The 25,834-nt window shown below is 41.8% G+C and overlaps 1 protein-coding gene across 1 annotated transcript in view; it reads left to right on the forward strand.

Annotated features, from left to right (window-relative positions):
* Positions 1 to 25,834, forward strand: part of CLVS1 (clavesin 1) — a 100,886-nt gene that overhangs the window by 63,035 nt on the left and 12,017 nt on the right. The window contains exons 4-5 of the mRNA XM_057426238.1: positions 20,422 to 20,532; positions 21,618 to 21,853. Of these exons, the coding sequence (XP_057282221.1) occupies positions 20,422 to 20,532; positions 21,618 to 21,853 (347 nt within the window). The remainder of the gene's footprint in view (positions 1 to 20,421; positions 20,533 to 21,617; positions 21,854 to 25,834) is intronic.

Below are 25,834 nucleotides of genomic sequence, written 5' to 3' on the forward strand. Positions count from 1 at the left end.
CATGGACAGATTTTTTTTAATTACTGCTTGTTTCTGTCTTCACCTGTTTTGGTATTGTCTGGAGGATATGTTGAGTGTTTATTAGTTAGATGCTGTGGAAGTTTTAGAATATAGGCTTTACTGCATTCCCAGGAGTAATAAAGAGCACAGGAATGAGGGATATATAATACCTGCTAGAAGACACTTTATTCCTTGTGACCTCTTCAGAGTCAGTGTTTTACTCTAGCACTCTAAACAGCTAAGTATAACAAATTGTAAGGGATTCTTAAATATGTCATATTTTGGTAAACCAAGATAGCTTTAATACCCTTTTTATCCCTTCTACTCTACACTAGCAACTGCTAAACACTTGGCAATATCAGGAGATCCAGAAATACTGCTGCAGAATGTCACAGAATAGCAAAAGCTTCTGGATGAAGTGCTGTTGTTCTCACCTTCCTTGCAAATTGTTTTCTTATTATCAGTCATCCCCTTTTATTCAGCCCTTTTCCACCTTAGAAAGCCCACATGCCTCAGGCTTAGAGATGAAGCTGAAAAGGAAATGTCGACCTAATGAAAAAAGCAAGTGTTTTGGAAAGTCAGGAATTTGTACTTGGAAGTGTTCAACATGAGAGAGTGCTGAGCCAGGTCAGGTTCTCAGGTAGCCCAAGGAGATCTGCTAACATATGGGTCCTTAGGTCACCATCACACTGCAAAATATGCTCAGCAGGTCTCAGCTCCAAGGATGACTTGCAAAGTTATCTATTGTATAAAGCAATGTAACCAACATGATCAAAAAGATCCTGCTTTTGTTTGTTTGTTCATCTTACAAGTCTTTAAGCCTTGTTGCTTAAGCACTGCATGGGAAAGCAGAGCTCCCACCAGATTCCCTAGTATCTGAAGAGTGCATGTAAAACGTTCCTGGCTAGCACTGAAATGTTCCTGGAGCACATACGGAGTTATACACAGGATGGTACCTGACCCGAGACATGGAAAGGAAGCAGCTGGAAGGACATTTTGCTACAATCTTTGGTATCCTGATTCATGGTCTCAGGAAAAAATAATAGGTGTGACCCCTCCCGCAGCATTACTTTCAGATATTTTTCCCAGTGGAAAATTCTCCTGCAAGACAGTCCCCAGAGAGTATTTCAGTGAAGCAAGTAAGGATCTATTGACTGTGACAATGCTAAAATATGCTGAAAACGCAAAACCAGAGAAACAGAAATCATTGTGGTATCCTCTTCTTATAATAAACCCTGACTTCTAGGGACAGCTTTGCATCTGGCAGGCTCCCTCCTGTTTTAGTAAGGAATGTTTTGACAGGAGAAAGCAAAACTTTGCAATCTATTCCCAGGCAGGCAAGTTGGACATCCAAGATATTGATAGTCATCAAAGTTCCCATCACTTTAGTTCATTTTTTGCTTTTTTTTACCTATAGATTGGAGAATCATGATTGAATTTTCATTAGAAAAGAGATGTCTTTGGAGACAGAAAGATCTTTCAGAAAAAGAGCAAATTCAGGAAGCTGTTAACTGGAGATAGTGCTCTGGGAACATACCAGATTTTATCCTGTTTTTCTACTCCTTCCTGGCTGTCCATCAGTGACCATTGCCAGAGACAGAATACTGGGCTAGCTGGATCTGACTCAGTAAGGATCTTCCTATGCTTTTAAGAAAGGTTTTTTCAAAAATGGAATTTGAGCAAGGAAGTGTTGAGTTCCTGAATATTTGTCCTGTTGTTAATAATTCAGACGCAAAGAAAAGGCACTCAGAGATCACACTGGTGTCAGCAGCCAGTTATTAACAGAAGCAAGTGAGGTCAAGGGATAGAAGAGAAGGAAGTGATGTTCATGTCCAGTTATGGGATTTGGGGAATTTCCTGCTCCCCATTTCTTGCTTTCACTGATACAAAAATACCAGGTACCAAACCTGAGGGCACCTGGGTCATCAATCAGATGTGGAGGCCCAACTTGAAGTGCTGTCAGAGCAGCATGTCCTCTGAAGAATATCTTCTTTGAAGAGCAGAGGAGGAAATATGAAGGGAGAAAAAGCTGGTAGGTTTAGAGAGGAACCTTAGAGAGGAAGATACCCTGAGGTGTCTTCCAAAACATGGCCTCACATGACACCTCACATGAGACCACTGAGTGCAATAGAGAGGGGTTGAGATTGCTAAGATGGCAAGGCAATGTTCAATGTACAATTTTATTCAATGGAAAGTAAAGCAAAGGGTGAGCAGATTCTCATGGAAATGTCCAAGCTGTCAAGCCACTGTGAGACTCACCTCTCAGGCATGTTTGATGCCCTTTCATGTTGTCTGATGAATATTCCCCCTGGAGACCTCACATTAAGGTGAACTGCCAACTCCCCTTTGTGGGCTTCCACTTTTAAACACAGTCCTTCAAGATAACACACAATCAGCATTCAGTATTACTTCCATTTAAACGTCAGATTGTTTCATAATCTCAAACCCATGACAGTGAAGGTAGCTTTTAAAATACACTGCCATGATACTGCAGTTGCTTCCTCAGAGTCTGATACCACAGAGTATGAAAAGAAGCTTCGGGTTCTTTAGGGGGTAGGTGTGTGTGAAGCTTTTGCAGACACAGCCAGTGCAATATGTTTAAAACACAAAGAAATATCTGCTGTCTCTCCACCATTGAAAACCCATCTACTTGCTGGCTGCATGTGTCAGCATGTCTGGAGTCAATGCACACAATGCTGCACGGCACAGCAAAAGTGAATGGCTGAAATTTTCCCTCTTGTGCTGCTCATTCCACAGAAAACATACCTGAGCTGTATTAGGTATTACGAAATAAGTGTGACACAAAGCTGAAACAAAGACTAGTGTGGAAAATTAGAATTCATGGAAAAGTTCCTAATTCTCCTCAGTGGAATCAGACCCTTGAGGCCAGAGTCATTCAGAACTTGTCGTTGTGACAGACAGTTCTGTAATCTGAAGGCACTGGAGCTGGGACTGTACTTTGGAGCTACATTTTCTACTGACATTAAAATCTGCCGTGAAGCCAAGACACTCATCGGACAGAAAAAAACCACCATACAGCAAATTTCACTGCTTCAGACACTCACAAGTGTTATATTCAGAGTTTCTTCTAAATAGAGAAAGCATTGTCCATACTTTTATACATAGAATGCACAAGTGATAGGTTTTAACCTTGTCTTTAATTATGTGGCTTCTAAAAAAGCTTAAACACGTGAAAAGGTATTTTCTAAACAACTTAGAGACTAAACATATGATTGAAAGGGTATATATTAATAAGACTTTACATGTTACCATGTTTTAACTGGGGAGGTAAAAAATGGCAGTGTACCTGTTGTTAACCCAACACAATCCAGAGGGGATTAATTTAAGAAACTCAAACCTCATGAGCATATGCTTGGAGGAGTACCCAAAATGGGCAGATAGTAGTATTCGGCTCTCATCTTGTAGTTTTTTGCAGCTGTGGACCAGAAATACTCTTTGATGTGTCAAGGTGAATATGTCAGGTTTACTTAAGGCATCCTGGAAAGTTTTATTTGTAATGAAAGCTACAGGGACTCTGACAAGGCCCAGCTCCCAAAAGGACGGCAACCAGCAGCTTGAAGAACATTATTAGCAGTTATAGAACAATAACCTCTCTTGCTTTTTCAGAGCTACACCCCTGTTCTCATGTATTGAGTTTCAGTCCCCAGTAAATTTTCCTGTGTCTCAGCAGAGGCAAGGCTCTTCATTTAGCTTCTATGTCTTTAGAATTACTCAGAATTGCTGTGTGCAGGCAGTTACTGTTTTCTTCAGCTTCCAGCTGGCATTGTTAGTTTCATGTTTTGCTAGGACAGCCAGATACTTCTGTGGTATGTACTATTTATTTAGAATACTTTACAAGCAGCTTTTGACCTATGGCTCTAAAAATACATTAGAAGTCAATTGAAATGAAAGAGAAACTGCTTATTGTCCAGGATTTTGCTTCAACAAACTTGTCTGAGCCAGGAGAGGACTATGGATGATGGGAAGAGTGAAGGAATTGCAACAAGTGGGAAAAAAAAAAGCACAAAAAGGCAGATCGAGAACATTAGCATCAGGTCATGGTTTGCAGTCCTAATCTGAAATTTCTGACAAGCCTTGCAACACAACAGAAAAAAATATTCCTTGTCCACTATACAGGGACTTTCTTGGAGGAGTAGAAAAAGGCAGCAGAAAGCAGAGCAGTGAAACATTAGTGTCCCACTAACCTGCACCTCTGCCTTCAGTTCATCCACATCACACTGGCAGCTCAGAGACCAAGAGGTCAGAAGAGGCCAAGGGGGAAGGTCAGAGAGAAACTGTAGGATTGTAACATGCACATGTATGCATTCATGAGCATAGGACAAGTCCAGCCACACAGCTGGAGCTGAGCCTGTGTTTTTAGCCCACATGAGTCCATAACCTATGATTTGTCCTGCAGAGGAGTCAGACCTGCCGCAGGGAGCTGAGCCCTGGTATAAGCACCAGGGTTGTGCATACCCCTGTTACTGGTATTAAATATGGCTGATACTCTTACAGCAAAGACTGTATGAGTACTTTAAACTGCCTTGTATTGTATCTGATTCCAGAATACTGTAATTGCAGTTGTGCTTTATTGTTCCTGCTATTGCTGGTAGCTTTAAACTTTTGTAGGATGCTTGATTATTTGTCTTGCATGTCTTTTTTTTTTTGTTTTTTTTTATAAGAATGGACAGGTTAAACTATACAAATTTCATCAAAATGTTTTTAAAGAATGGAGAAACAGGATTAAAAATGAAACCTTGTTTGTTAAAATAAAAGAAAACCTGCAGAGCTGTGATGTGACTGGATGACTAAACCAGCTACCTTTTCCTGAAGTGTGCTCTTTCCATGAGCAGATGGTTTCCTATTATAACCAGGGAATCTGAAGCCATAAAAATTATCCAGTTGTGTCAATGCCATTGGGGAGAACACATTTCCTACCTTCTTCTTCCTCCTTCTTTTCGTCTCTTCCTTACTCCTGCTTCCTATCAATCTGGTCTCTATAAACAGAGTGGGAGACCTTATACTATACCCTGAAAGGGAAGAGACTGCTTCTGCTACTTTTAAAGGATATGCAAAGAAAGTGGTGTTTCACATCTCCACTCCAAGTTGTGAGCATAGCAACAGTGTGGGTTATAAACTGGTCAGAGCTAGACTGATGGAAGAAGGGAAGGGATCAATAATCATTTATTACCAGGTGGCTATTTTAAGGTCCTCCTACAAGTTCTTCATTTTCCCACAACTTCTATTTCTAGGCACCCTATCACTGATTTTTAATGCAATTCAGAATCTCAAAGACCAGTTATCAGTGCTCGATTAACTCCTGAGGTACGCCGAACTGTGGCATGGAGCCTTGGATCTCAGCTGTAATATACATGCTGCCATTTCTGCCATTGCCAGGCCCCTCAGTTCCTGCTTTCACATGTCTGGGGCTCAGCTGCCTAAGCTGAGAAAGCCCACTCCACCTTTGCTTGTGTCCATCTGGTGCAGCAGTGTCTCTTGCATTTGGGATGAGTCCACTGCACATTGGCATGACTGCTTCCCACCTTCATTACTCCTAACATCATTTCACAAGCCACACTGGACTTGCTGCTTTGCTTTATCTGTCTCAAAACACTTCTGAGGCCAAAGCGACTCTGACAGCTGGCTGACAAGCACAGGCGTCTTGTCTTCAGAGTTCATGTGACCTCCAGTGCATCACTGGTGCCACAATGTTAAATACAGACCTGGCTGTGACCTACCCTTCCTGCCTGTATCTTTTCAGTATCCTTCTCCAGTTGCTAATGCAGGCAGCTTGATTAGGTGCAAATTTCCTTATATCTCCCCAGTTTGAGGGGTTTGCTGGGGGAGGCTTTCCCACAAGGTTCTCTGGAATATTCTGTACACTTTGCATCCAAATTTGTTTAGTTTATGTCAGAATTTGTTGTGCTGAGTTTCTTTTGAAGCCTCCAGACAGGATTTTTTTATACTTTCCCCCATCTCTAGCATAACTTATGCATAACAACATAATTTATGCATAACTTAGTACTGTCTACACTGTCAAATATGCTGGATTTCCAAGCACAAATTTTCTGGCTTCAAGCACAACCTAATGGCATTCTGAGAAAATGGTTTCCTAAAGAGATAATGATCATGCACAAATGCATGTCCCAGTTTCATAAAGGTCACCTCCCAGAGTGTTACTGTCCTTTCAGTTTCTCATTACAGACATTGCAATAGATGCCGTTTTTTAGGTCATTCATATGCAAATTTAACATTTCAATGTTTTTGCTTGATTTTTTAACTCATCTGTAAGAGCACTACTTTCACTTGTTCTTCTATTTTTCTTCCTAGAGCAAAACGTCCTCTTATTGTAGCTTAGATTATGGAAGAGGAACTTTCCTGGGTAGATGACACATGTACTGTCTTGAACCTTTTGTCTCTATTCCACTCCAACACTCTGTTGAGGATTCCTCTATTTTCTAAAAGCATCTTTAGTATCCTCTTGGGTTTCTGTCAACAATTGTCTGAACACTGAATGAATCGACTCTCTTAAATCCAGAAGCTGATATCTTTTATCTCAATAATATGCACCTTTTTTCCTTCTGGTACTTTTAACCCTTCCATATTTTTTGTTATCACTTTCGTTAACACTTACTGGCATCAACCTATAATGGAATAATTTTTTCCTCTATAATACAAGAGTTTTATTGACTCCTACCATCAGTGATTTGCCTATTGATATTGCTGTCCCTGATGCACCTAAACATCATGGAAAATCAGTTTGTGTTCTATGGGCCTTCAGGTAGACAGTCCACTCAGTTGTTACTGTGCTGTTTTGCATGACTACTGTGAAGAAGTCTGCTTCTTTCCTTTACAGATCTCTACTGATGCTTGTAAAAGCTTGTTCAGTGTTGTGATCCTTTTACAAATGACAGGTATTATCTTGTGTGACTTGTTTGTCCACTATGGATTTCTTAGAGTCTTGCACTCTGTGGACTCCCACACTGACAGTGTTATGCTTTCCTGCCTCAGTCCCAGTCAAAGAAACACTGTGAGTTTATTTCCCTGTCCACAACATCAGAACATCTAACCTCCTCAAACTTCTCGCAAGTCCTTCATTGCTTTAGAAATGATATTTCTTTGCTGTAAGTTGATTCTGGGTATTTCAGTAGACACTTCCTTGAATTATTATTCTCAGAATCTAACTGTGATCTTATCACAAACTGAATTTGATTTCAAAAACGGAAAAAAAATTTTACTTTTGATCAATCATAAACATGCTTTTATTCTTGCAATCTTGTTTGTAATGTCGGTTTGAAAACATCTGACATGTTTCACTTTAGCTTGAGAAGGGTGCTCAAATTGCTGTGATGATCATTGATAATTAGCCTCCTCTGCCTAAGTTAATGGGAAAGTATTTTTAACAATCAAGGTGCTTCAGAACTTCTCTGTCAGAAATTAAGTTACCTTTCCAGTGACACTTCTGGCTTGTGGGTACAGACTGAAGTACTAGGAAAATTATTCTATTTATGTTCTGTAGTCTGAAAGAATTTTTGGTGCTGGAAAGGCATTTAACATCTCTATTTTTCTATTCAGAATATTTTCTTGGTGTTTATTCTTGGGAAAATTAGTTGTTCAAAAACCACCTCGAGTGAGGAATTCACTGTGTTCAGTTATGGATTTCACACGGAGCAGGCTTTCATAACCTGAACCCCTTCACAGCTCAGGTAGTTCAAACAGCAGGGCCTATTTAACAGAGCAGTCTCTCCCAGGTTGTGCAACACAGTATGCCTAAGGTTTGTTTTAACCTTAATATTGAAACAATATCGAAACAATATCGAGCCTGGTTTAGAGAATTATGGAGAAAAAAGCAAGAAAGTTTGCTAAAAGTTATGGGAGAGGGTGGTGCCAATAAGCAGTGAACTGATTTTCCCAGACAAACCCCTATAGAAGCTGGGAAACAAGGTATTAGTGCAACCTCTGCATTAAAAGTGTGTTGTCAGTGGCCTTGTCTTGAATTTTTGTGCAAAGATGTACTGTACATGCACACTACTGCATATACATGACAAAGTTGTATCAGCGCCAAAAGAAAAGGAGAAAAAGAATCCCAGGTCAAGCGTCTGTAAAACATTCAGCAGTATTACTAACTTGCCACTAACATGTGCAGACAAATGTTATCTTTGGTTGCAGTCTCCAAATGTTTTCCAAATTGCTGGATTGCCAGCAGAAACTTTTTATTTCCTGCCAGAAATAACCTAACTCTACTGTCCACCAGTGGACAGCATAAATGAATACCATTTCCTAAGCTCTGACACCTTTTTGTACTAGTTATAGATTTCAATAACAGAGAAGCTTTAATTAAATTGATGGACATAAATGAGATTAATAAGCATTGGGGGATGTGCATAATACTGTAGCAGTTAATAGGCAATGCAGCTTTTCTGATGACTTTTGTTCACCCAGCATATTCCTGATAACAAGGAAATCCTTCATTCTTGGAACAGTTGAATGCAGGGAGTTAGTGATATAGATTTTCTTCTGGTCTGAACAAATTATTTTATTTTGTTTATTGCTGTCATTTCTGCTCATAATACGAGTTTTGTGACAAAGCATATCATAAAAAAGACTTACCCTCCTGCTCATTAGTCTGTAATAAATTCTGAGGCATATTTTAAAGATGATAAAAGCTGTAGCTTTAAATGCAAACTGCAACTTGAAGCCCTGGAGTAACCAGACATCAGTCAGCAGTAAGTGTGGAACATGACTAAGTAAATTACAGGGCAGTAACAGCCTGAGAAGTCCAGATGCACACGCAGAAAATGCAGTAGAACCCAGGGATAATTAAGGTTGGAAGGCTATCTCTGAAAGTCATCTGATCCCATTCATGGCTTAAAGCAGGGCAAACTTTGGAGTTAGATCCAGGTTTGAGTTTAGATTAGGTCACTCAAGGTCTACTCCAACTGAGATATGAACATCTCCACAGATGGGGTTTCCCAGCAACTTGTCTCTCCAGCCAGTTATGATCTGTCCCTCTAAACAGGGACTCTCTGTCTTAACCTCCAGCATATCATCTGTACTCCACAGCCTGGTACCATCAGCAAAGCTTTTGAGGGTTAGTTAATCCCTAGCGTCACCCAGGTTACTTATAAAGACATTAAACTGTACTGGCTCCAGTATCAACCCTAGAGAAAATATTTAAGTCAATGACCACGAGGGAGACTTTGTACCTCTTATCTCAACACTTGAATCCTGGCATCCTCATCAATTTTTCACCCGCACTGTATTCCACCTCTCCAAACAAAATCTCTCCAGTTCAATAGCGGGAGAGCCAATATCAGCCAATGTGCCTAAAGCCTTGTTAAAATCAAAGTTAATGACCCCCACTGATTTGCAAATGCCCTGGTAGTGAAGCAGGGAACAGCAATAAACTGCTTAGATTTTAAAGAGGAGGATATGCTGCTGCATGCCTTCAGGTGAAAACAGTTCTCTATGGGAAGCCTTCAAAGAGAAGGTACAGACTGACTGCATCTACCTAGGGAATTTAATGACCTCCAGGGATACGATACCACATACTCCAAGCCTCGGGGTTGAAAAACCCTAATTCATTTAGGACTCTGTGTAGCAGTACTTAAAGTGTGACTTTAATCCAATACAAGAAGAAAGAGAAAGAGGGAAATTTGTATGCCTTTTTAACCTGAGGTGGGTGAGATAGAGGGTCACACCTTCCTGCTAGCTGTAGTTTCAGCAAGTTCAGTGAAGTCTTTATCATTTCTGCTCTTGGCCTTAGGAAAAAAATCAGAACAAATTTTTAAGAGTAGAACAGGAGAATGGAGGAATCATTAGCTTGTAGATTGATGCTGTGCTGCCTGAAAACACAATTAAGAATAACCTTTCTGAGCAGGCAGCATAAGCACTAGCTGGGCAGTATTCTTAGCTGGTAACCCTCAGACTCCTCTTGTTCAGGGACTGTAGTGGGAGCAGGTGATAACATAGAAGAGGTCAAAGGACTGAAACATTGCCCTGGAATTATCCCCGTAGTCTGATATCAGTGCTTGGCTGATGATAAGGAAAAGGCTGGGAAGCTACACTGATTAGTTCCCTGCTTTCCTTGCGCCTACACAGACAGCAGAAATATTTTTTCTACCACTACCCGTTAAAGTTGTTCTGAAATCAGATTTAAATTTACAGTAAAGCAAGGTAGTGAGGAATGAGAAGTGTGAACTCAAGGGAAGTTGTGTCATAGAAGTGAGAGAGCTGTTGCAGAGTATAAGCATGTATTTTGTGCAGCAATGAGTACAAAGTTTATGCAGCATTTAACTCTGCCAGACTGATAAAAGCCCTGATTCTGAGTGATTATGTGATGAGCAGCACTGGCTGTCACCCAGCATTGTTTTAGGTGGTGAATACAGAACAAAAAGAACATTAAAATGGCAAAGTCATGCACTTAGAAAAGGAGAAATCCCAGAATCAAACTACAGCTTCGGGGAGCCCTGCCTCTACCGTATCTCTAGGAGCAGCCACTGCAGGGAAAATTCTGCCTCCCATCTGTGGGTCAGGGCTGCAGATGCTCTGGTGGGAGAATATAGAATCATAGAATAGTTAGGATTGGAAAGGACCTTAAGGTCATCAAGTTCCAGCCCCCTACCATGGTCAGGGACACCTCACACTAAACCATGTCACCCAAGACTCCATCCAACCTGGCCTTGAACACTGCCAGGGATGGAGTATTTACTACTTCTTTGGGCAACCTGTTCCAGTGCCTCACCATCCTCACAGTAACAAGCTTCTTCCTTATAGCTAACCAAAACACAGCTAGTGATCTCTAAGAATTTTGGCTGATCATAGGTTTTAATGCAAGAGGGCATCACTATGACTATCCATTTTATGAAGCACCTCAACCTCCAAACTTCCCTGAATGAGTTCTGGCATACGTGCACATGGAGCTGCAAATTCACACTGTGCCAATAAAACCATGTGCACTAGGAAAACTTTATGTGAAAGGTTGGATCCATGTACCACCATCTCCAAGCTTTAAATCTCCAGCCTCCAGTAATCATAGAAATATTTTGAAGTGCAGAAAACAATACTTTTTGCTCCCACACCCATTGAGAAACACTCAAATCATGTCCTTACCGCCACCCTGCAGCCCCCAAAAGTGTCGCCACGGAAATATGTCTAGCTTCCTGTTGAAACTTTTGGGCCCAAACTGTAAACCTTTGGCAAAATTATAACAAATTGCAAATGGAGCATCAGAAATGTCATGAAACTTAAAATGCTTCTGTCACTGTAAAAACAGCTTTCCTAAAGATATATTTTCTACAATGTATCTTTATATCTTTCCACATGTATCTTTAGCATTACTCATAATTTTATTTGTTCTCAATACTTATTTCAAGGACATTCCATTATGGTCAGGTTTATCATTACCAAGGTACTCTTTCATTGCTAAAAAAAATGAAAATAGGGAAAGAGATCACAAAAGGGCAGACACAAAGAGATTATATTCTATTGTAGACCTGACATTTCGGTTTGCTCCTGCCAAATCAGCCTTGTGACTATGTGGGACAAATACATTAAACAATTTTCCCTTCAGCATGGAGGGATAAGAAAGTTAAGCAGTCTTGCTGAGATTGTAACAAGGACAGAATCACGTGACTAATAAAAGGTATTTTTTTTCCCCAGGCTTCTATTCTTTTGAAGAATAAGAGGTTGCACATAAAGCAAAGGTGTTGCTGCTGTCAGGTGTTTATCTAATACATCCCCAGTTGCCTTGTATTGAATCCCCCAGACTTGAGTTTCCACCATTGCACAGTCAGCAGCATTTTGGCTCTTTAAAACAAAGTAGGTCACAGGGTTTCCTCACCCACTTTCACATACACAATGTGAATATCTTTACCATGGGGACATATATCAGAGCACATTTGTGTTTTACAAGAGCTAGGTGAAGGGCATCCTTCCATTTTAAAATGAGGATTCAATCCCAAACAGATTAGGGGAAAAACTTGAATTCTTAGCGAAATAAGATGGGAACATAGCTTCTGCTTAGCAGATAGCATTGCAAAAATGGGTGTGAGAAGCCTATGATACCCTCAAGGAGATGTATGGAAAAGTCAACACACAGGATTTTCTTAACTTCTTGCTAAATGAAGAGAAATTTACAGGAAAAGGAATAATCTCTGCCAAATAGCTTATTTCAATCAGTCAACAAATGCCAATAAAAAAATTGCTTGATCATTTTTTCTCATCCTCATCACAATAACAGTTTATAATCTCTTTTACATGCTGCTCTGCATGTGAATGCACATACAAAAGCTTTAAGATGATTGCATGCTTTGTTCAAGCCAAGCTACAGCAGACTTGTGTTCAGCACCAGATAGGTTGCCTAGCACTATAAATAACAAAATCTCTTTTTCTCCATCATCAGCTTTCAATCACAACGCAAGTGTAATAAGACTGTATGGTTTCTGTGTGACACCTTGGCACTTTCATAGCCGAGATGAAACGCTTTTCTGCAAAGTCAATAAGTCTCCCAAGAAGAAAGGCAAGTGCCACAAGACCTTTTTTTAATTGCTTTTCTTTGGCTGACTTTAACTAATGCTGTGGGCATTTGTCCTCACCATGGCAGTTTGGCCTTTATTGCCCCTTCACTCAGACACAGGGCTATTTTGGCAGAGAGCAGATACACAGATACAGCAAGTGGTGATGTGAAGAAAATATAGAATAAATGTCTTATATACATGATGTATGCATAACAGTGCATACCAAAAAAGGCAGTCTTTGCACAGGGTTTTTGTTTAAAATCCCAGTATCTAACAGGAAATAAAATGCTGTACTTCTTCCTCTTCAGGACTGGCATTTTGCATGCACTTGAGTGTCTCCTTTCAATAGCCTTTTAAATCCTAGTGGGTTTGCCTCAGTGTGATTTTCTTCTCTCTCCGATAGGAGATAGGAGATATTCTTCAGTCCCTGTGCTTTCCACCACAGTGTCCAACAGATCTATTACTCATCAGGATGGGTGCAAGGCCTGTCTATGGAAATAGAAATAACCAGGGAGAGGTTTAAGTCAGGTCAGCTAAGGAATATCAGATTTTGGCTACAGTGGTTAATAACCCTAATTAATTTTGTTTAGAGCTTAGCTTTGAAAAAAACTTAAAAAAAAATCTTTAAGTTGCTCTTTGTCAAAATTGCATATTAAATATTGAACATTTTGGGGGTCAAGTTTTCCGTGCCAATCTTTTTAACCCCAGCGTGCCTGGGTGGATTCTTTTTCAGGTGCAAGGGAATCAGGGTGGTCTTTCCTTAAAGCTGTCTTAGTTTTACTTCCATTTCTGGACATGTTCACTCTGCTGGTGATCACTTTGCGTTAAAATCTGACTACAAAAATACGCTACTTCTTTATCACACCTCCAAAACTGAGAGTAACTCACACCACACACCCCACCAATGGCTCAAGCAGAAACAAACAGCATTGCTTTAACTTTTGGTGGTAGGGAAAGGATTGGAGAGAGGTCACTTCTAGATTCCTGACATTTGCATGGAGACTTTCTTCTCACGATGATTTTGAATGAGCAACCAAAGCTCGTAGGTCACAGCCAGCCAAGGGAGAGTGAAGCACCACAGCTGACCTGTGGTCACACACTTCAGGCAGCAGCACCTGTGCTCATCCAGCAAGCTTCCAAGCCAAGCTTGCACTATGCCCATCATATTTTGCATTTCTAATTAAATCCTAAACTGCTTTCAGCTTTGGTGATCTTCCTGCTTCTTTTTCTTCCCCCACAACTAATTTCAAACATTCATGTTCAGTGAGATACAGGAATAGAAGCGACTTAGCTTGCAGTCACCCTCACTTCAGGAAGCTGGATATAAATGTGTTACTCAGCTATGGTTTACACCAAAATCAGGACACTAGAGACAATTTAGCCCACTTTGCTAGAGCTGGCTGCAAAGATCATAGCAAGCTCCTAAACTAACTGTGAAAATTAGCCTTCAGCTAATTCATGTTCCTTCCCATGGTGCTCCTTGTTCCTTGTGACTCAATCTGCCCCTCCTTAGTTTAGCATTTGACTCACTCTTCCTGCTCCAGCAGAAGCCTGATCTGTCCTTGCCTAATCTGACCTAATCTAGAGCAAACTGTGGCACCCCAGTCACACACATGTGTGGGTTACTTCCAAATCAGTGTATCAGTGCTCTTATTATTATTACTTTTTAATCATATCTTGAGTTCTTCTCTTCTCTGCATACATCCTCAAGTAAGGCCCTGAATGAGCCTGCTGTTTCTCCATCAATATAATTTATTAACTTTTTCCTTTGGAGGGAACCTCAGTCTGTATTTTAAGTGTGAGAAATACTTTGAAATCAATAGGGGCACATTCCAAACAAAAAAGCAGCGTCACGGTATGGTGTGTATCCAACAGAGTCCCTCCTTATGGGAAATTTTCTGTTCCTCCATTATTCCAACCTGGTTTGGCAAAGGGTTTCTTGTAAAATGGTAGTGAAGAAATCCCCCTTTTGCCCGAAGGTTATAAATTACTTTGTTAGACCAGATGATATGACAGCATGATTCTATCAGGACAAATCAAAGTTTACTGAGCAAATCTGTGTTCTATAACCTGATTTATTGGTGCCATCTGCCAACACCCATGAGCAGATTCTCTGTAGGACCTTATAATGTGCAGTAATGACTGGGAGGAACCCACTGTAAATGGCTGAATTTTAAAAGTTATCAAATGCAGCAGGAGAGATAATAAACATAATGAAAAATGTCTAGGAGAATGCATCCCAGTGTTCATTTTACAGTTCCACTTCCCCTGACAGCAGTACTTCGGAGTGTACTCATCTACATATGTGGGTATGTGGTGCAAAAATAAACCAAGCACTCATACTTTCCTATGATTTTGCTCCAATCCTTTGCTACTGTATGATTCAAAGAAAAGAGAGCATTTTGGTGTGAGCAGTTACAGTCACAGCTTACCCAAATGAATGAGTTCTTCCCGACTGCAAAAAATAATTTTTAAGGTCGTATTTGAGCAGGTCAGGACTGCCATATTGCTAGCACTAATGTCGTTTTTTTTTAATGGTTTTCCACTACTCTGCAGTTATTTCCAAGCCCTGTGTACTCTGAGGGCATGCCAAGGTAGAAGCAAACGAGTTTGCAATTATTGCCACCGGCAACATTAATTTTGCATATCCATCTTTACAAAAACACGGGGGAGCAGAAAGAGAACAGAAAGATGAGCAACTCGCCCGAATGGAGGTTTGAAACGTGCCTGTGCTCAGAGCAGGGACCAGAGCAGGTAAGCAGGAGCAGCCCTGACTCCCGCAGCCCCACGGACTCCTCGGAGAGATGTGGGAGCATCCCAGTCCCACAGTCCCCACGGTTCCCAGGCCTCCTGCTGCCTCCCACCTCCTCCTGCCTGTGGGATTTCCAGAACTAAGCATTCATCTCTTAGGAGCTGCATTAAAATTAGAAGCTGAAGCTGTAGCGATAGGGGAGACACTTTACCTTCTCTCCTATCACACACTGTAGGACAGCCTGCTCTGTCCACATCAAGGGCATTATTTGGTATTCCCATTCTCAGGAATGTGTTTTTGATAGGCACAACCTATCTAAAATCTGACAAAGTTGTAAAATCTGGGGAAAACAACTTTCAGTTACTGCCACTCTTCATTTATGGTGCCAATCCATTAAAATTACACACTCACGTAAACTCCCTGTGGAAAAACTATCACTGAACTATTAATAAAATCTTCCTGAACTATTAATACAATCTGTGGGAGCTTTAAGCCACCACAGGGCTGATTATGTAAGTGCACAGGCACAAAGATGCTGTTTTTATCCTCAGTTTAAATGACCTTTCATTTTCATTAGTTTTGTTTCTGAATGAAGTCTTCCTGAATCTAAGGGAAACTATTTTTTTCAAAGGGGACTATGCTTTGATTTGCAGTAAACTGGCAAGTAGGGTTGAGCTTAAAATGCATTTGATTGGCAAGATGTGTGTTTGCTCTTTTGATTTGTGACAGGATTTTTAAATCTGTGACACAAAACCTAGAAATATGCTATAATTTAGTTTTTGCTCCTAGGTCATTGGCCTATGAGGCAAATTTATGCAGTTCAGAAAGACGACTGACCATGATCATCAGGTTGGATTTATTCCTAATTTTGGTATTCCACAGGTAGCTTTGCTTTTCTCACACATCTCAGTGTGAGGAGATGTTGGAAGATCATCTTGATTTTTACTTTTCAGGCAGTTCAGAACAACACCACTGTAAAAGGTTTCTGATGTTTACTCATGACAAAAGAAATAGATGTTATGAAGGCAAGAACAGGAAGAAATAATGAAAAATGGGTGTCTCTCATTCACCTCCTAAGCTATTGCTCCTGAGCTGTTTAACAGGACATTATGTACTGGGAGGCTTCAGTCCCAGACTCAGTTCAGAAATTCCCTTGCGCAGGATGTCTGAGCAGAGAAGGGAAACTATGATCTCTGTAACATTTTGCTTGGATCTGCAAGCTTGAGGGTTCTCCAATCTGAAATAAAATATGTATTGAGGCCTGTACTGGATTTAGGGATGCCTGTGACAGCTCCACTGTGGCACTCAAGTGTTGATTTCTTTGAGCATAGGAAGGGAATAACTGAAAACAGTAAAGAAACAAATATATAAAGTCAAAAAAAAGACAAATCAGGCAAAAGAATAGTCCCATCTATGGCACAAGTTACATTAAATCAACAGGAACAACTAAAACTCTGTGTTTGGACAATTTTCAATATCTATGTTAGCCTACACTGCTTTGGGAAGGTGCCAGTGCAGCATAGTTAGATATAGTCCTTGCTTTAGTTCACTTTAGGTCCCAGCGAAGAAGAACTGATCTGGTACTGGCATGATCTAGCTGCCCAAGAAGGTACTTGGAGTCCTTTCACTGTTTCTTTTCTACTGCTGAGTAGAAGTTGGCTAGATTAGCACTGGGTTGGATGTATTTCTTCATGCTGCCATTTCACCTCTGAGCAACATCAAATCATAGAATCAACTAGGTTGGAAAAGACCTTTAAGATCATCAAGCCCAACCATTACCATGCTAGTATGCCCAGCCTGTTTTTCAGAGAAAATGACAGTAGTGCCCACAAATAATTAAAGCAATTCCTTCGTGCTAGATTTTATATATGCCATTGGAATAAAATGTAAATATATCCTCAGGATTGGGTATTTTTAACAAGGAATCAGGTTAAGGGAAGGCTCCATGATCCCAGGGTCCTTTTCACAGTAGGCTCCAAAAAATGTACCTCATTATAAAATACACCTTCCCAAGGAATCACAAGACATGAAAAATCAAAAGAGAATTCCTAAAAGCAAAAGCTCTCCAGCAGAAAATCAATTTCAGCTACTTTCACCTTGCCCCAGGGAAAGCAGCAAAGACACTAAGTGGGGTGTGGGAAATGTCTCATACATCTTCCTGGAACTGCACAAGGCAGACCTCCAGACGGGAGCTTTTCTTTCCAAGACAGCTCTGCTCTAATTAGGGACTTGTGCAAAATTGGTATGTTGCAGTTCCAAACAGTGTCTGGATGATTCCCAGATCAAATTTCTTTGGTTTAAAAAAAAAAAAGAGAAAAAATTGTCTTTGTCCTTGTTCTAATTGACAGCCTTACAGATGCAGGTGGACTGAGGGATGAAGGTCAGATTGAGTTTATTGTGCCTAATAGGGCAGGGAACAAAAATCAGCAGAAAGCTGCACACACAAAAAAAACCCTGTTATTTGGTGGTTGTTTTTTTTTTCCCTGGCCATCATGTTCCCTTTCAAGGGTATTTGTGCATTTTCGGGTGTACCTTCAGAATGAAAAGAAAGTAATTGCCTTTAAATAGAATGTTTATATGAGGGACTTCCATGTAACAATTAATCTACTGATGTACCAGAAGGAATCTAGTTTATGGACTAAACAATCTATGTTGGGTGGACATAAAATTAATTTTCTATATAGGAAAGTACATCCTGTTCCTTAGTTGACCTTTTGCAGAGGCTGTATGACAGTTTAAACCTCTGGCTGCTTCCTATAATTCTTAGCATTCAGACCTTTCTGGGTAATGTGCTATCATTAGGCTGGTCTACATGTTCTAAAGACAATCCCCACATTCCCCCTTGGAAATGAAGTTTGACTGACGCTTCTAACTGAAGACTGTGATTAGTATCATCTGTGCATTCCAGTGAGAATGCAAAACAATTTTTCTTTATAAATCTCTTTGTCTTAAAGTTTTTCCCCTGCTTCCCGTCTCTCACTTCTTTACTCTCCTTTGCTTCAGACTCAGACTTGTCTTCCTCACTGACCTAAGCTGCTATGGTACAGCTTGGGACAGCTGTGGCAGCTCAGCCCCAAAATGGAGTCCAGAACTTCTCCCTTAGCGATGCAGCTTGTGGGATGGCAGCCAGCTTGACAAATATAGAATTGAAAATTTAAAAAAAGGCAAATATGGAACATTCCAATAGTTCTTAATTATTTTTTTCTCTTGGAATTTTCTGTGAAAAGCTTCAGATCTTCAAATTTTCATTCCCATGTAGGAGGAAAGATGTGAATTTTGCATGACTTGGGCATTTTTGGCTCTAGTCTGCTCTAAACCCCAATTCTAGGTTATCAGAGGGTAGAAAATCACTTTGGGCTTCACACTTCTGTTGGTCAGTGTTTTTTTCTAGGTAGTCTCAGACTTCTTCCAGTTGTTTCTCAGCACAGCCCAGCTGAAGTCACTGCAACCTGCAGCACTGCAGCAGTTTGTGTCACTCAGAGTTGCATCCCTAAACTCTAATGAATATTGCAGCAGCAATGGAAATACAGTCATCTTTACTGTGAGTGAACACCTCAACAGAGCACATACCACCTTCAAAAAGCTAAGTTCATTGTTTATTGAGATTTAAACTGCGATCACTTGTTACGCTGTTCGGCACCCTACCTGCTGGCTCGGCTACCCACTAGTCTTGCACAGAGCATCCAGTATTAAGATTCGTAACGATTTCAGGTCAGCTGATGTATCTGAGGTGTGTCTTATACTACTGTATAGCAGAAGAAAAAAGTATCGCTTAATGTCTGTGGCCACTCACAAGCATTACCGAAGTATGGTTTAAGATGACTGCCAGGGCAATCCATGGCCAGTGCCAAAGAGCACGGTAAGTCCTGCTAAACTGTGCAGGGTGGCAGGAGGTGGTGGGACACCTACATAGGTGTGAAATCTGGGGGAAAAAATGACCTTGAAGCAGAGCAGGATCTATACCAAGAAAGTGTATAGGGGGATTCTCCATATCGTCTTACAAATCCACATCCTCACCAGCTGTGTTCAATCTCTGATGCTCCAGAGGAAGGTAAGAGAAAGCCCCAGGATGCCCTATGCTAATTGTGGGGGGAATGAACCTGCCTGAGTCCCACAGCCAAGGTCCTGAAGGACGAGACCTGATTATGCCCTGTCTTTCCATTCTGAGCCATGGGGTTTAGAAGCACACACAGGATGAGGACGGCCTCCTCAGGATCTCCCTTCACGAGGGAGAGACAGGTACCTCTCCTCTCACTGGAAGCAGATTTGCACACAGGAGCAGTGGTCGTCCCCCATTTATGCAATGTGAAAAAATCGTGGGCTCTTCCCTGCCTGCCTGACATTTGTTAGATGAGAGTGTAGGTACAAAATACCCATCACAGTATACAATAACCTTTGAAGACACGCCAGCAACCTCCTCTTTTATTAAAGTGTGCCAGGCTGGCTGAGTTGAGTAAGACACTTATTGCAAACACCTCCCCGCGGGACACTACCTGCATGCTAATGCCGAGGGTGTTTGTGCACAGCCCGGCAGCGAGAGCTGGGCAACGGCAGTTTCCATGGTGCTGTCATGGTGTGCTCTCCCCACACCTTCACTTGTCAGCATTTCCCACCCATCCTCCTCTCCATAATATGCTGCTTGCTCACCCCGAAAGGTCAGCCATTGTAATGATGATTTTAGCAGGGGGGAGGCAGGGAGGCTGAGGGGTGAAAAGGTGAGCTGTGTGCAGCTATGTGCGTGGGAACCAGGGCTTGCCTTACGCTGCACAATGAGAAATTAGAAAGCTTCCCTTCAAGGAAGCGGGGCTCATCAACCCCCTCTCTCTTCCCATCCCAGCCAAGTCTGATGCCCTTGATGGAGTTAAAAGATGATCACATGAAGTGGCAGGAAAACCTACTTTAAATCATCAGCAACTGATGTGTTAGTGTGTGAAGGGGAGAAGAGACTGCCTCTGCTAACAGAGGAGACTGATACAAACATTTCTAGGCATCTTTCTGTTTCCATTTCCCTCCTGCCTCCTCCCAGTAAGCCCAGTTCTTGTTTGCAGATGGAAAGAGGCAGGCTTCTTCCTCTGACTCCCATCCTATTGACTGCTGGACTAAAGCACTGCATCTACTAACTGCCTTCCTTTTATTTCTTTCTTCCTGTAGGACAGCTTTCCTGCCCGTTTTGGAGGAGTCCATTTTGTCAACCAGCCCTGGTACATCCATGCCCTGTACACGTTAATCAAGCCGTTCCTCAAAGACAAGACAAGGAAAAGGGTAATTAGACAGGGATGGGGGGTAGGAAGCTGCAGTGGCAAAGTAGCCTTGTAGCTGCCTATCTTTTCTTTGCTCTTTTTCTCTCTGCATTTTTCATATGGCCTCAGAGAATTGCTGCTGTTATTAAAACTTGGAGTTTGCAGTGGTCTGGATTGAATCAATAACTCAGCTAGAGAACAGAAAGCTGTTATCACTAACAAAGTGTAGATACATTTTAATGGGACATGCTCAGGGATAGAGAGAATAGGCAATGTGGAGGAATTATCAGGCCTGGCTGAGGTCACTTGCAGCGAGGCAACCTTCAGCTCAGCTCTTTTTGTGAGGGTAAAATTTCTTATTTCATTCCTTCAGCAAGTTGTCCGTTTTCACATGGTGAAAAGACACCTGAAGGCTGTTTGCTCACACTGCAGAAGAGGTAGGGCTTCCCCACTGAAACCCATGCAGTCATCTTAGCCATTTGACCTCTGAAGTCTATCAACCAAGCACTGGGTCATCCCTCAGGAAGCCTAGAACCTGCCCTGGGGTCTGTCTGACCAGGCAGGACAAGGGTAGTATCAGTCCAAAAGAAAAGATGGATCAGAGAGACAAATGTTGCTGAAGTAGTGCAAAGTGGCAACACAGCCTGGTACACCCCTGGGAAATGTCAGTCCTGGGGAGCAGGGCTGGATTGCCCTCTGGACACTGAATGCCTGCTCATCACATCTTCTTTCAGTAAGCTGCACTATATCCCTTTTCTTCTCACTGGTCTTGGTACAAGCCTCTATCTTCTTACAGTACCAATATGGTCATTATTACTGACTTTCACTTTCCCTGATCTGGTACTTAAGAAAGCGTCAGTGTCATGTGCCAAAAGCAAGTAGCTCAGGGTTTTCAGAAGTGTTTATAATGCCAGCCTAATTCCCCAGCTGCACGCCCCAAAGCTAATCTCCACCCTGCTCCCCACCCAAGCCAGCCCTGAGCACTTCAGGGATTCTCACCTGAAACTCCAGTGTCAACTAATGATGCTCCACACCTCATTAGTACTGTCCTTACTGTACTTAACGGAGTAAGAATCAATGATGACTTTGAATTTTCTTTTATCTAAGATCTTTCTTCATGGTAACAACCTGAACAGCCTTCACCAGCTAATACACCCTGAATGCCTGCCCTCTGAATTTGGGGGCACTCTTCCTCCATACGACATGGGGACATGGGCTCGAACGTTACTCGGTCCTGACTACAGTGATGAAAACGAGTATACTCACACCTCCTACAACGCCATGCATGTGAAGCATGCGTCCTCCAACCTGGAGCGGGAGGCCTCGCCCAAACCCATGAAAAGGTCAGTACTGCCTTTGAAATCGCCTCCTACACTGGCTTTCTGAGCTGATCTAGCATGAGTCTAGCAGGAAGGGCTCATCTGATTCAGAGAGAGGCTGTGATTTGGCAAGTGTTGACGGTAAGGAGCACTTCACCCTGGACTGCATTCATGGTGTGGTGGGAGAAGGGAAACCTCTCTGTGGAACCATAATTATTTCTCTGATTACTGTGCATGACAATGAGGGGAAATTAATGAGCCCCTCCACGGAGAATTACAGAAAGTATATCAGAGTGAGATGCTCTTCGGTACAGTATAGTGTGGCAGGCAGCATCACTTCAGTGCTGGTCCCTATTGCTTGTTGCTGCTGACCCCAGTTAACGACAAGGGTTTTACCTCTTCGGAAATGTAGCTTTTATGCGATGAACACCACTGCCCTCTAAAGGGAAAATGGGTTAGTCTCCTCCCTCAGCTTCTGCTCCCTCTTTCTCAGCCCAGCCCTGCTAAAGCGCCAGAGCTGTTCTCTTAAGATCTCTGGGTTTACATCTAGTGGTTTTGCATTCAGCTCTGAATGCTTAAAATTAAGCTTCTCGAGAGTATCACCCCCAGTAATTTGCATTGCTTGCAGGGATGGAGGGAGGAGGGTTGTATACTTGGCACAGGCTTGTGGGTGGTATGGCAGAGCACCATGTGCACCACCTGCAATGAGTGGTGGCTGCGTTGCCTTCTCTGCAGGAGCGTAACATCTGTACTCACCTCACCCTCTGTGCCCCATTCTGCAAAACTGCTTTTCATGCAGATCGCAGTGATGCTTTCACTCACTGCTGCCACTTGATGAGTGTGGTGCTCAGAGACACAGCGTCACTCTGTGTGACAGGGAGCGGCCATCATTTTGACACAGCAAAATCAAAGCTGACAACACAGGCAAGCCATAATGCCACGCAATTAATTTTAAAAGTCTTTCATCTTCAGAGGAAAAAGAAATGCGCTCTTGATTCACAGTTCCTTCTCAGGTCAGAGGGGTGCCACGCTGCTGGAGCTGCAGAGTGAAGCCTTGTGCTGGAAACGCTCACAGGACTAACAGGGCCATGCAACTGCAGGGCTATGGCCCTTTGCAGGGTTGCAGCCATGGCACAAAGAGAGGTGGTGATCTACGTAGCAGTTCTCACTACTGACTGCCAGGCAAGACGGGAAGCCAGGCTGAATTTACAGAGCCGACCCCAGAGAGCTGATTTTAAACCAAGTTTGTTCTTAATTCTTTAAACATTAGCAGAGGAACACACTGAATGATTTTAGAAAGATGCAAATTAAATATTCCATTGTTACGAAAACGTGTATCAAAATCAGACAATTTATATAGTTTTATAGAAAGAAATCTACAGTTTCTAAAGCTCTAAGCTGTTCCTAACACAGGTACCCACAAGTGAATCCTTGCTGAGGATCAGATCCTTGGCTGTAAAGAAGGGACGATCTTATCGTATTCTCAGGAGAGAACCTCAGCTTGAAATTGAGTTCAGTGCCAGAAAACCCTGCCTTGAGGCAAAGCTTTCTTTTATAATCCGCTCACTAATACAAAAGTGCATTAATACAAATATGGCGAGAGGATGAATCTAATTTGTCATGTTGCCTCTGGGCAGACTAGGTCTAACTTTTAGCCTAATTTCGTTACTCGGCAGTTAAGTGAACCATCTGATCTTGTACCCTATGGTCATTACTAGCTCTTAGAGGTGAAAAGTTCACTGGTTCAACAGATTTTCTCCTATGAGTATTTGCTTTGATTCTTCTTCCCCTGAAATTACAGTTTGGCCTAATGAGGTAAAAGCCTATGCTTAAGAAGCCTAATTGTGTGCTTTATTAGATTTATTAGACCAGAGTTATCTCTAAGGCCTATTGAAAGGTCTACAGATTTCTAACAGCATTACCTGTCTTTATATATCTCCCCCCCTTGCCTCTTTAGACATCACAACAACAAGAGTCTCAGGCCATGGCTGAGATTCCTGGATACTCCAGGAAGGTTTACACTAGGCATAGGTGATTTCCTAGCACTAGTTTTCATCTCAAGTATAATTCCCTCACAAATGCCCTATGATTTTTTCCCTTATTAACGCGATTTTGCAGTTTCATTAAAAATCTCTCCTCCTCCACTCACAGACGTAAAAATCTTTACATGCTTGAGCAAATGTGGTAATTTTGTGCTTCTATGTTGAAATGTTTGGTTTAACAAAAAAAAGGTGTCTGACCTTTTCTTTGGCATTTTTGTTCCTCTGAAAGGGGTACATATATGAAGACTAAGCCTTCTTGGGTTTCTGTAATTTAAGGATGAAAAGGCTTGCTGAACAATTGTGGGTCTTCCCCTCTCTGACTTCCCAGGTATCACTGCAGGTTTACCTGCCCAGTAATTAGCTGCAGAGGCAGGTAGTGCTTATGAGAGGTGAATTTACCTCAGAGGCTGGGGGGGACAGTGGTTGTTCTTCTCCTTGACTTGAGGCACCATCCTGCTGTGTGACAAGGATCAGGGTTGGGGATTGCCCCTCCTGGCTCTGCATCCACTTGCTGTACAGCCATACAGGTATGTCCTTGCTAGAACTGCCACTGGACCAGTGCTGTGTTAAAGCTTTCTTAATGTTGGAGCTCAGTGCTGCTAAAATAGCTTAGCCTTGCACTATGACCACAGAGAAATGCCCTTGTTAAATGCAGTACTGCCATCCTACACTCAGAGACAAGTTCACCATGTGCACAAATACAGTGTCTAATGATTTTACTAGTGGAGATGCTGAGAAATCAAGACAGGTATTATAGATCTCGAACTAAAATGCCAGGAAAAGGACTACTTTCATGGCCACTTAATCTACGTTTGAAAACGAATGCAGAAGGGAGAAAGAGGGCGTTTTAAAGATGCGCCTGAGACCAAACTGAAGTCATCACCTGAAAGTTAAAATAAGTCTCCAAATACAAACCAGGAGAAAATGCAGCACCCAGCAGCAGTGGGAGGGAGTCAAGCTGGAACAAGTACGTGCCCATATTTTGGCTTCAGGACTGACAGCAGTGCTTTGGCTCCTGTCATCAGGGCAGATGCATATAAACTGAAACAGGTTCACCTGAGAGTTTTGAGGAGGCTGAGACGAGCAGAGAGCATATTTTTCCAGCAAGAAGCTATAGAACACAGTGGTTTATTCAGTCTCACAGAGCAAAGGCTGAAATGGATATGATCATTTTCTACAAATACAGGAAGGAATAAAAACTGGGGAGAGAGAACAGTTATTTGACAACCTAACGGATACATGAGTGAAAGGTCTGATATGAGGTGGCTACCACTGATCACGGGAGGCCACAGGAGACTTTGCCCCTCAAATTCTCATTAGATTCCAATTTCTGCTTCCCTTAACAGCAATGGAATCAAAACATTATCTTCTCCCCAACTACAGGCAGGGGTGTTTTTTCCCTGTGACTTGAAATAGCACAAGATTTGTTCTCAAAAAAGAGTCCTTGTTTACTTCAAAAAATGGAGGCATTGTAGATAGCGAACAGATTGAAAATTCTCTTAGAAAAAAACTAGAACTGACTCTAGTTAGCAACATGATCCTGAAAATCTTGAGATTTGACAAGTTTCTATAATATGGAAAATCTGTAATCAAAACCATTGCAACGGGCATTTTTCCACCAGTGGCCACATGAAGCTCCACTGAGGCAAAATCAAAACAGTGGAAATTGTACTCCCATCTACAGTATTATCACACACCCTGGGAAAAATCCCAGAACCCAAGTACTGTATGAACAGATGGGAAACAAAGCAAACCAGCTGATGACTCCACATAATGAGTCTTAATGGCCAGGGGAAAAAAACAACACAAAAGTGATAACAAAAATCCATTCAGAATGTATCTGTTTATTAAGATTCAGCTCAGTGAAGTTTGAAATGGGCCGGGTAATAAACATGCAAACCAGCATTAATACAGTAATAGTAAAGTTGGTTCAATCCAAGAGATTGGCCACATCCATTTGATA

This window comes from Pezoporus wallicus, unplaced genomic scaffold (assembly GCF_028554395.1).
Source record: "Pezoporus wallicus isolate ANWC-B61680 ecotype Strahan unplaced genomic scaffold, APGP_CSIRO_Pwel_v1 contig_4131, whole genome shotgun sequence".
NCBI classification, from domain to species: domain Eukaryota; kingdom Metazoa; phylum Chordata; class Aves; order Psittaciformes; family Psittacidae; genus Pezoporus; species Pezoporus wallicus.